The sequence below is a fragment of the Ruditapes philippinarum genome, unplaced genomic scaffold, assembly GCF_026571515.1.
Source record: "Ruditapes philippinarum isolate M1 unplaced genomic scaffold, ASM2657151v2 ctg6058_1_1_1_1, whole genome shotgun sequence".
Classification (NCBI taxonomy): Eukaryota; Metazoa; Mollusca; class Bivalvia; order Venerida; family Veneridae; genus Ruditapes; species Ruditapes philippinarum.
In genome coordinates, this window is record NW_026862683.1 from 58,153 (window position 1) to 71,335 (window position 13,183).

The 13,183-nt window shown below is 33.3% G+C and overlaps 1 protein-coding gene across 9 annotated transcripts in view; it reads right to left on the reverse strand.

Annotated features, from left to right (window-relative positions):
* LOC132719870 (uncharacterized) overlaps positions 1-13,183 on the reverse strand; it is a 90,084-nt gene that overhangs the window by 56,456 nt on the left and 20,445 nt on the right. Inside the window, exon 1 of one of the 9 annotated variants that reach the window (XM_060703815.1) lies at positions 11,876-11,993. The exons of the other annotated variants lie outside the window; for them this stretch is intronic. Within the exon in view, the coding sequence (XP_060559798.1) occupies positions 11,876-11,974 (99 nt within the window). The 5' untranslated portion in view covers positions 11,975-11,993. Of the gene's footprint in view, positions 1-11,875; positions 11,994-13,183 lie in introns of those variants that run through there. 9 annotated transcript variants of the gene reach the window in all.

Below are 13,183 nucleotides of genomic sequence, written 5' to 3' on the forward strand. Positions count from 1 at the left end.
TAACTCAATAAAAGATCAGAGTAGGAATATATCAATGCACTTCGAGTGTAGTAAATTTGGTGGTGAAGGTCATATTTCATTGGTCACAGCCTTAAATTTCATGACGACATCAATGGGACAACACAGTAAGACACTTTGTCAAAATCTAGGTCAGCTTGAAATCAAAGTTCACTTTACATCTTATCTGTGCACATGGTCAAATTTCATAGCTGTACATCAAAGGACAAGAAAGTAGGTCACATCATCAAAATCTAGGTCACCTGATATCAAAGTTCAATTTTACAACTAAAACTGTGCACATGGTCAAAAAATTTCATTGCTGTACATCAAAGGACAAGAAAGTAGGTCACTGTCCCCTTGGGCAAGCAAAATTTTGGACCCAAGGGCTTCAATTTCAAAACCCAATCTTGATACAGGTCCACCAAAAACAACTTTCAAGTCAAATATCTAAGCCCTGTAGCTTTCTCCCATTCAAAAACATTTGTTTTATTTTCTGTTTTTTACTATGTGTACATAATGAGAATCAGATGCCCCCGGGAGGGCAATTTTGACACCAGGGGGAAAAAAATTTGAACACCTTTGGTAGAGGACCTATAGATGATATTATATAGCAAACATCAAAGCTCTATGTCTTGTTCCTTCAGACAAAAAAAATTTTTTTATTTTTTTACTATATGTACATAATGAAAATCAATGACCCCCGGGGGCGGAACCAATTTTGACCCCAGGGCTATAATTTGAACAATCTTGCTAGAGGTTCACTACACAATGTTTCATGCAAAAATATCTTAACTCTAGCATTTGTAAATTAAGAGAAGATGATTTTTTAAGTTTTTTACTATATACATATAGGAAAACCTATGGCCCCGGGGCGGGGCTAATTTTGACACTAGAGACAAAATTTGAACAATTTGGTAGAGTACCTATAGATGATATTAATTTAACAAAATATTTAAGCTCTAAGCCTTGTTCCTTCAGATAATAAGAATTTTTTTATTTTTTTTACTATTATGTATGTTATGAAAATCAATGACCCGGGGCGAGGGCAATTTGACCCCAGGGGCTATAAATTTGAACAATCTTGCTAGAAGTTCACTTCTCAGTGTTTCATGCAAAATTATCTAATTTAGCATTTGTACAATTGCTAGAAGAAATTTTTTTTTTAAAGTTTTACTAATAAGTTTTTACTATATACATAAAAGGAAAAAACCAATGACCCCCGGGGCGGGGCAGATTTTGACCCCAGGGCTATAATTTTGAAAACAATTTCTCGGGAGTAGAGGTCTACATACAATGCCTTATGCAAAATATCTAAGCTCTAGCCTTTTGGTCTTTACAAGAAGGTGTTTTTAAGTTTTTACTAATGTACATATAGTGAAATAATGACCCCCGGGGAGGCTGATTTTGACCCCAGGGCTATAAATTTGAACAATCTTGGTAAGGGTCTACCAGACAATGCCTTATGCAAAATATCTAAGCTCTAGGCCCTTAGGGTCTTTACAAGAAGGTATTTTAAGTTTTTACTATATGTACATATAGTGAAAATCAATGACCCCGGGCGGGGGCCGATTTTGCCCCAGGGCTATAATTTGAACAAATCTTGGTAGAGGTCTACCAGACAATGCCTTTTGCAAAATATTAAGCTCTAGGTCTTTTTTGGGTCTTTACAAGAAGATTTTTTTAATTTATTCTTATAATTCCTTTTGTTGCCATGGCAACCAGATTTCTGTATGGAATGAAATTCTTTGAACAACTTTGGAAGCCTTCACCCAAGGATCAATCCTGCCAAGTTTGGTTGAAATTGGACTAGTGGTTTTTCACAAGAAGATTTTTTAAGTTCACTATATAATCTATATAACACACACACACACAAACAAACACACACACAGGTGAATCGCTATATGCCACCGCATCGCAGATGCTGCGGTGGCATAAAAATATTCAAATATTTCTTCATTTTTCATGTACTGATTCAGTGTGTTATTTTTGTTTGTTTTACATTATTACACATAAAATTAATAATTTATCAACTAATGTGTATGATAATTATAATATTTCAACAGATTAAAGGTTCAACAAAAGATTGGAATGAATGCATTTATTTTATCAAATATGTCATTCTTAGATAAAATACTGTACATTTTTACTTAACATACATCAATTGTTCTCCTAGCAATAATCTACCTACATATATGCAGCTTAATTAATATATATTCCTGTGTCAATTAATCAAAATGATAGACGCCAGACTTAACCACAAAGAAATTTTGTTTGTTTGTTTCATTTTACGCCTTTTCCCAACAGTATTTCTGTCATATAGGCGGGTAATTTCCTAACCATTGTTCCTGGAGAGTTACACCAGTACTGATTACCTTCCTCCGCGCTAAACTACCAAAGCATCTCCCGGGGATTGAACCCACGCCAGAGGTAACTGGATTAGTAGTCATCGACTCTAACCCCTTGACCATGGAGGCGGTTCAAAGAAATGTACCACCTGAATCAGCAATAATACCTGCGACAATTATCAATAAAGAAATGTACCCTTATTAAAATTTGTTTCTGTAAAGATTAACCACAAAGAAATGTACCTGAATCCACATTAAATTTATTCCTGTGTCAATTAACTGCAATGAAATGTACCTGAATTAACATTTATGCATTTGTCAATTATCCATAGAGAAATGTACCTGAATCAACACTGATACCCATGTCAATTATCTATAGAGAAATGTACCTAAATCAACACTTATACCCATGTCAATTATCTATAAAGAAATGTACCTAAATCAACACTTATACCCATGTCAATTATCTATAAAGAAATGTACCTAAATCAACACTGATACCCATGTCAATTATCTATAAAGAAATGTACCTAAATCAACACTTATACCCATGTCAATTATCTATAAAGAAATGTACCTAAATCAACACTTATACCTGTATCAATACCAAAATAAACATTTTCCTGTGACAATTAAAGGGACTCTACTGAGCTTCCTTGACATGACAGATTTTTTTGGGATTAATGTTTCACTTGATATAGAGCGAAACCAACATGTGTGCAAATTTCAGATCATTCACTCTTTCCATTTTTCCAGAATAATAATTCTTATTGTGAAAAATTAGCCAAAATTGAAAACGCTGTTCACTCAAATAGGGCTAGGAATAGCACAAAGTGCAATTTATTTCTGAGAATATTTCGTACTAAGACTCTTTTGCATATCTTTCTGTTTGATGTGCCCCTGCTCATCTATGTAAGAATTTCAAATTTCATGTTTTGAGGGTTTTAGACCTAAGTGGAGTTCCTTTAACCACAAAGAGATGTACCTGAATCCACATTCGTTTTAGTGTCAATTAATCAATATAGAAATGATCCCCTATAAACATTTGTTTCTGCATCATCAACCATGATAAAGAAATTAGTTCTAATCAATATTTCTTCCTGTGTCAATTATCCAAACAGAAAAGGGCCTGAATTAAAATTTATTCCAATAAATATCTATAACTGTGTAGATTAACTACAAAGAAATATACCTGAATTCATATTTATTCCTGTGTCAATTATCTATAAAGAAATGTCCCCAGAAACATTTGTTCCTGTGTTATTAACCATTAAGAAATTTACCACAATGAAATGTGGTTCAAGTACATTTTTTTTGTTAGACAACACAACAATACATTTTAATATGGGCCTATTTCTTTTTGGATAATTGAAACATGAAGAAAAATTCATTTGAACCCATATTAAAATGTATTGTTGTGTGCTGGAATTAAAGCCACTGACCTCCAGATGGTAAAATGAAAACAAGAGGGCCATGATGGCCCTGAAGTCGCTCACCTGTATATAGGCCCCCCAGAGCGGGGCCAGTTTAAACCCCAGGGCTTTTATTTGTACAAACATTTGTAGACACCCATAAGAAGATGTTTCATGCTAGACATCAAAGGTCTACCTCATTGGATTTTTTAAAAGAAGTTTTTTAAGTTTTTTCTTTACACATATATTTAAAAACAATGACACCCCTGGGGCAGGGCCAGTTTTGACCCCAGGGCTTTTATTTGAACAATCTTTGTAGGCACTTACTAGAAGATGTTTCATGCTTAATATCTACACTCTAGCTATTCGGGTTTTTTCGAAGAGATTTTTAAGTTTTTGCTATACACATATAAGGAAAAATCAATGTCCCCCGGGGCGGGGCCAATTTTGACCCCAGGGCTCTTATTTGAACAAACTTGGTAGACATCTATTAGAACATGTTTCATGCTAAATATCTTAGCTCTAGCTCTTTGGGTTCTTTAAAAGAAGATTTTTAAGTTTTTACTATAGCTCTAACTCTTTGGGTTCTTTAAAAGAAGATTTTTTAAGTTTTTACTATATTGACATATAGGGAAAATCAATGAACCCCTGGGGCGGTGCCAATTTTTACCCCAGGCTTTTATTTGAACAAACTTGGTAGACACTCACTAGAAGATGTTTCATGCCAAATATTTAAGCTCTAGCTCTTTGGGTTTTTTTAGAAGAAGATATTTAAAGTTTTTCTTTTGGTTGCCATGGCAACCAGAGTTCTGCATGGAATGGAATTCTTTGAACAACTTTGTTAAGGCTTCACACAAGGAACATCCCTGTGAAGTTTCATTATGAACTGCCTTATGGTTTCAGAGGAGATGTCCTTTTAAAAGTGTGAACGGACAACGTACGACGGACAACAGACGATGGACAAAGAGTGATCCTAATAGCTCACCCTGAGCATATGCTCAGGTGAGCTAAAAATGAAATAAAATTTCAAGTAAACAGTTAATACTGATCTGGTTAGGTTTTTTGTATAAATCCATCGTTACTGTCACCTTAATTCAAGAAAGAATGTTGACAAAAGCGTAAATATATCGGGTTTTTCTTTTCCATAATCTACTACGTTACTATAATTCATTTCATGCGGTCACGTGTCACAACAGTGGTCCGGAAAAATCCTGGTATGCTGTATGCCCATGATCGTTTATCAATTTTTGTCATTGAGTAGGCCCCTATCATATTTCAAGCTTAATGTTAAATCGATAAATTGGTCGTCATATATATGAAACTAGAGGATGCTTTTGTAAAAAAGCGCATGTCTCCCCCACTGCACTGTGACCTTGACCTTTGACCTACTGACCCCAAAAACAATAGGGATCATCTGCTCTATAAGACCAATCATCCTATGAAGTTTGAGGGCTGTAGGTCAAAAGGAACTCTTGGTAATCATCCGGAAACGAGAAATTGACCAACGGTCACTGTGACCTTGACCTTTGACCTACTGACCCAAAAACAATAGGGATCATCTGCTCTATAAGACCAATCATCCTATGAAGTTTGAGGGCTGTAGGTCAAAAGGAACTCTAGTTATCATCCGGAAACGAGAAATTGACCAACGGTCACTGTGACCTTGACCTTTGAACTACTGACCCCAAAAACAATAGGGATCATCTGCTCAATAAGACCAATCATCCTATGAAGTTTGAGGGCTGTAGGTCAAAAGGAACTCTAGTTATCATCCGGAAACGAGAAATTGACCAACGGTCAGTGTGACCTTGACCTTTGACCTACTGACCCCAAAAACAATAGGGATCATCAGCTCTATAAGACCAATCATCCTATGAAGTTTGAGGGCTGTAGGTCAAAAGGAACTCTAGTTATCATCCGGAAACGAGAAATTGACCAACGGTCACTGTGACCTTGACCTTTGACCTACTGACCCCAAAAACAATAGGGATCATCTGCTCTATAAGACCAATCATCCTATGAAGTTTGAGGGCTGTAGGTCAAAAGGAACTCTAGTTATCGTCCGGAAACGAAGAATGGACGGACGGACGGACTGACGGACTGACGGACTGACGGACGGACTGACGGACGGACGGACAGGGCAAAAACAATATGTCTCCCCCCGAGGTGGGGGAGACATAATAATTAATCAATTACAATTTTTAGTGTCATAAATTACTACAAATATAAAAATAAAAGCAGTTATTCGTATCCCCATGCTTGATAAAATCCAGGATTCTGTGCGTTCCAGAGCACAGGTCACATTATAGTCCTGTACGATCACGTAATTCTAGAAAAAAAAAACCCGGATGAAAGAATTCCGTGGTATAATAAAAGAAGGTATTTCCCATTGGTGGAAAGCAACCTCTTTGTTTTCAGAGCAAAAATGTTAAAATATAAACATTTTGAAGTGTCTTTTCGATTTCTTTCAACTATATAATGATAATGAGGGGGGATTTTTTAATATTAGCAAGACAGCAGTTTTTCTGCTATCTTCTGGGGGTCAGCTGCTTTAACATTTATTCTTGACTTGGTTAACCATAAAGAAATGTGCTCTAACAAACATTTGTTCTTGTGCCAATTAACCATGAAGAATGTGTCCAAATTCACATTTGTTCCTATGGAAATTGTGCCCAAATGAACATCACTTTGTTTCTGTGTCAATAACACATAAAGAAATACAAAAACATAAATAAATATTTGTTCCTATGTCAATTTACCATAAAGAAATATACCTAAATTAACATTTGTTCCTCTGTATTTTTAACCTTGAAGATATTTGTCAATGAATCATAAATTAATCCAATTTTTATGTTCATTTGTACCACTGTCTATTTAAGCTAAATAATATGTAACCTTGATGGTATGGGCATTATAAGGAGAAGGAATCTAGCACTAATCATCATTGATTAAATGTTTCTTTTACTAAAAACAGTGGACGATTTAAAAAAAAAATATTTTTTAAACAATGTACATCTTTAGATACTTTTTTGTGAAGAAAGTTCTGTACAATTTATAATGACTACCAACCCATCATCACCCATTCAATGATCATTACCCATTTAATAAATATGAACATGTGCATAGTTAATGTCCATAAAAATAATAGACATCACATGTCCATGAAAATAATGGAGTATACACATGTCCAATTGAAAGTAATGGACCATGCACATACCAAAAACTAAACACAATACTTCACACACAAAGGGGGGCATGAAAACTTGTTCCACACAAGACAACTATTAGCCAAACACAACCTGAAATTTATAAATAAATAAAGGCCAATCTAATTAGTACACAAACAGCTAGTAAACACAATTCAACCTAATATCATTAAAGATGAATTCAGATTGGAACAAATCACTTTTCATATAATGAAGAATACAAAAGAAGCTACCCAATGGTGTTTTATAGATATCAACATGTTGCCTTTTAATGACATATTAGTTTGTTATGATTTAAAAACAAGATTTCTTAAATACAAAGTAATGACCACCTTCAGTTTTAATATGAATCATACAAGAAGAATTTGTTTAATCGTTCCAATCATGATCTCCAAGTCGTGACATCACCCAATATACATAGAAATTATTTCCACTTCATATTTTTTTCTTACAGTACCATTAAACCTTTTCATAACCATCAACAGAAAGATAAATAAACCTACGGCAGTTATCATACGATCAAACCTGTCAATTCTATTTGGATTTAATACACTTCATAAAAATTATCACCCTCTTAATGATAGAGAGACGGTTTTGATGTTTTTAGGGATCAATCTACTTAAAAGTACCATGGTAAGGTGTTCCATTTAGCTCAACCTTCTTGTCAACCATTCAAAACACCAGACTTCAATTATAACAACCATTCAAGAATATATAGTAACAACAACAACAACAGCCTATTTTTTAATAAAAAACTCAGTCATGTTTTTAAAAATTTCAATTAATAGGTCTTGTTGACTGTGTTCCTTTAATTGACCCAAGCACCAATTTTGGTGCTATGTTGACCATATACCTGTATTATCACAGTGATATTTAAAAAATTCTGTTATATCGAGTTTTAAAATATTTAAGCACTTTGACCACCTTCTACACTCACTACAGCGTATCTGCTTTGACCATATGCATGCTAGATAGATGTTACCCGGAACTTGGCAAATGTGGGTTTTCCCAGGTTAAAACCATAGTGTACAACAAACTTTTACTTTATAGCTTCATGGTGCACTACCCATCACATACATTACAAAATAGTCAACCTTTGCCCTTATTTTCAAAGCCGTAACTGTAAAAGTTTGTTTGTACCTTACAGATTAGCTAGGAAAAACCCAAATAGTACTAATTCTGGAGTTAGTCTATTGCGTGTTTTTGAGTATTTATTCATCAATTCTTTTGTTCTTAATAATGAACTATTTCTTAAGACTGAGTTAATATGACTAAGGTGATTCATTCAGAAAAAAGGTTCTTTAATAAGCTAATTACATCATCTCTTACATTCTGACTAGACCAAGATTTATATGGTATCGAAAACAACATAATTATAGAATGTATTTTAATATGCAAAGTAACTTCGCCTAATTCCAAATGCGTGTTTCTTATTTAATATCATATTACTGGTTTACTATTCACCCTGTAAGCAACCCCTTAGCTCTGTAGTATAATGAGTATTATGTTTTCTTTATGGCAAATATCTGTCCCTTTGCAATATTTAAAACTTTTTAACTAATTGTGACTTACTAATAAAGTATTTGTTGATTAAATATATTATTAACAAAAGCAATCTTAAAATATCATAATACATTTCAGGGCACTTTACGTTCCCTTAAAACTTAATTGAATCTTCATGTAAAGCTTCTTTAATTTTTGATAATAAATGCAGAGTTACAAAAATATAAAAGACAACATTATACCTTGTAGTCACTAAATTTGACAAGGCCGGGAAGTAGCAAAAAGAGCAATATAACACTATACCTCCAAAAGAGGTAGCTCCTTTGTTTACGCCAGATGTGAAATACTTTCTATATGGGGCCCATTAGTGTAATGCTGGGTCCCATGACAAAGGATAATACAAGAATCATATCAAGCAATAATCACAAAGCCTCCAAAAAAATAACTATCTGATGACATTTGATTTATCTCAATCTAATAAAAAAGGAAAAAAAATACATATTTAAAGCTATATTTTAGCTACGTTGTACAGTACCCTGAACCAGCTGAGTGTCATTAAACACCAAACAGCTATCAGAGGTTATAAGGATAGTTCTGTTTTAAATACAAAACCATCAAAGTTTTCTGAGAATGAAAATTTTGCTGAAAATGAAACTGTTATTTTTTCACATGTAAAGATTACTATTTGAACCATGGCATTATAATCAACATTTGACAATATTTAATATAACTATTACATGATCATTCATTACAAAAGATAACATACATATAGTGATATAAATTATACAGTTATACACTTCATTCAATAAAACTAAATATACACAGAAATGCATATTTACTAAATAATACATAATAATTATAACAATTTGTATATTTTCATGGAAAATCTATGCTGTTTATTTCCAAAATAATGAGCTATCTACCCTAAAAAAAAAAACAAGAAGTACTAAAATGGAAAAATGTGATGGAAATTTTCAGTTTTTTCCTGTTATAAACTTAAAACAATTTTTTCTAACAGAATGTTTCCCACATAAATTAAACATGAGACAACTCTGTTACATTTTACAGCTAGTATTTACCAGAAGACCTCCAAGAGTATCTTCAACTATTCTCAGTCCTTGATTATAAAAAAGCAAGACCACTACACGAATTTTATTAGTTCACAAAAGGGAAAAAATTATCTGTTTAAAATTAATGCTAGAGTTGGGCGTTGGTCAATGAACAATAATTATGACCCTAAAATGTATGTACTATTCCCAAGTGAATACTTTTTTATGGTTTTGATTTAAACTGGCATACCATGCACATTTTTTTAAATGAATTTTTCTAACAAGAAACAAAAGGTATACTTCATTAAAATAATATCACTTGCTAAGAGTTTGTGGTTATTGGACAATAAGCCAAAATTAGTCTTATATTGTAAAAGGATATACAGTTTTTAAACTTTTTTTTCGGGTTCGCCTGAGGGGATGCACTCCGGATTCGCTCGAAGGCGGAATACCCTCCCTTCGCTAAAGAAACATCATCGCCCAGTCCGGCAAAAATTCCATATAATAATATTGTTCTACCTCGGATGCGCTTGAACACGATTCGCTCGAACTCATCGAAACCTGATTCTCTGGTCCCTTCGGCCAGATATATAGGAAAATTCACACCTTTTCGGTCGAACACAAAAGACAAGTCGGACATGTCCTAAAATAAAATGACAGTCGGCGAAACACATGTTTTAACACTCGTGTGATTATGACAAGGGCAAATAAGGTTAATTGATACAAAATAAGAGGTGTTGTAACCGATTTGTTTGTTACAATAATATTGTTTATTTGCCGTTTATGGTAACAATAAAAAGAAAAGAACTAATGTCATGTGAAATAAGTGAAATATGCAAAAGTCAATAAAGAATGACGTTTATCCGGACGGCTTTAATTACAACCGTAGTTCATGTAACGTGAATTGTAATAGTGTTATGTATTTATAGAATGATACTTGTACGTTTGTTTATTTAAGTAAATGACTACAAATAAATGGTGCTGTAAAACTTTTCTTAAATATTTCATTCATTTATTTTTTAAAATTAAAAAATCCCATTATAAACAATCTCAATATAATATATTTTGAAATTGTTCAAACAAGTTTGGGTCTGATTTGCCCCAATCGTACTCAAACCAATTACAAAGATGCATGAATATAGATTAACACAACATACCGTAAATTAATTGAAAACACTGGGATAATAATTCTGAAATGTAAACATATTCGACGAAAAATGTACTAACAAACAATGATATTTTACGTAATTTATCATGTCGACCAATGTATGCTATAAACCTTAAGGCATATGGTCAACGTAATAATAGTTCGCCTCGGTTGGCTCGAACTATACGATCTCTCGAACAAAATTTGACAGGCCCTCCGAGTTCGAGCGAACGGAAGTTCGACTGTAAGTGATTTTTAATGGATTTGACTCAAATACAGGATTTGGAGCAGTACCTCAAGAACCTTGCAAGAAAATAATGATCACAAAATAGACAAAAAATGTTGTTTTTTTCCGCTGATTATTACATTTTTCATTCTTTATCATATACAAATCGGTGTGAAAAGATGAATTAGACGTTTTTACAGTTCATTCCGTAAGGTAAAAAGTCGAGATTTTAACATTTAATCATTCAAGCGTCTTGATCTGGTATGAACCGGAATACGTTATTAAGTGTTGGCGCTCCAATCCTTTTTTTTTAGCCCACTCTAATTTAATTGAATCCTTCAGCAGTTGGGAACAGAATGTGAATGCAAAAATCTTCAAGAGGAGTTTTCTAGGTTCAAAAAGGGGTATAATTCAGTCACAGTCCAATGTTTGAACTTACAGTATTATTTAATTCTTCAATATTGACCTCCCATTATGATGAAGCTTAAATGTCGGAAATACTGCATGTGTTACTTAACAAAGAGTGTTATGTCATTGTAAAAACCAATCTTGCTAACAGTATTGCCCAACCTTTCTTGGAAAACAGTCATTTTACAATTACAACATAAATAAAAAAAATTTTGACCTCTAAAGACACTACAAAATGATAGTATCAATAAAAGACAAACAAAATAAAATAAATTCAGTAAAAAAATGTTAAATTATATTCTAATGCAACAAAAATTAAACATACTCAATACATACTGTAATCATTCTGTAAGTCTTTTAATCTAAGATACAAAAATGACATAAAAATTTTTGTATTCCTGAAAACTTATTGACATTGAATCCAAAGATGATATAAAAAACCAGTAAAATTACAATACATTGACAATGTACAATCAATTTATGCAAAAAGTGAAGAAAAAAAACCTTAATAACATAAGTGTTAAAAATTCATAAAGTGTATTCATATTTACTATTAACACACAGGGCAGTAACACTTACATCAAGATGAATACTCATGCTAGAGTTACTGTTCCTGCTGGAATATGGTGTGTGGCGTCCAGCACGACTAGATACAATATGTGGGTTTTGTTCGAGCATTGAGATTTTCCTGTTCACGTAGTTTTCTCGTACTGAAATAGACATGGCAATGCTGGGGTATAAATATAAGTTGATTATAGTCCAAAAAAGCTGTAACATCGAGTAAAAGCAACATGAACTTCTTTTTTAAAATTCTTTCATATACACTAGTTAAGATACAAAGCAGGAAAAATTAGTTTTTTTTATAAAAAACAGTTTTTTATTGTTATAATTGCAAACTGAATTATGTGATCATTGTATCCTATAAAGTTCAGTATAAACAATATTTCAGTTTGCACATTCATGCTCAGTGCTAGCAGCAAATATGAAAATAATAATCTTTACGGTGAGATTCATAAATGTTTTATGAATAAAAGACTTGAAATTTCTTTTGTTTTTCTTCTTGGTATAATAGATAAAGACTTAAGAAGCAGTATGTTAGACGGGTAAAAGGAAATATTTGTAACATAACGGATCTGGGCCGTAAACTAGACAATTACTCCTGAATGACGTCACAATTTTATAAAGATTAAATAGTTCTATAAAGATGACAACCTGATATGTATTACAGTAAATCCTGTAAAATCTCTAGTAATCTGCCCGATTTATATATTATCCATGTCTTCCTTTAATAAACACCAATCACATTGATTTAGAGCCATTTTAAAATAAGAAGATAACCCTATTGACAGGTTAATGAGATAATCCGACTCTACTGTCTTGTTACAGGATTAGGAAGGACAAATATTGCTTGACCAATTTTGTTGTAGTTAAGAGTAACATTTCCAGATACAAAATATGAGCCGCGTCATGAGAATACCAACATAATGGGTTTTGCGACCAGCATGGATCCAGCCAGCCGGCGCATCCGCGCAGTCTGATCAGGATCCATTCTGTTGGCTATCAGTTTCTCTACTTGTAATAGGGTTCTGGTAAGCCAACAGCATGGATCCTAAACAGACTGTGCGGATGCGCAGGCTGGTCTGGAATCTATGGTGGTCGCAAAACCATTATGTTGGGTTTTGTCGTGACACTGCTCATATCAACATTTTACTAAAATATCATCAATGTCTTAGCTGCAGTAATCTTGCAATATGCTGCACTTCTTTTATCAACATATATTTATTACAGTGATGTTACTGTAATGAGAGTTACTGTGATTATATTGGGGAAACCAGATCAAATGCTCTGTAAACTAACTGATTTATAAATCATAGTTTTCAATCTGAA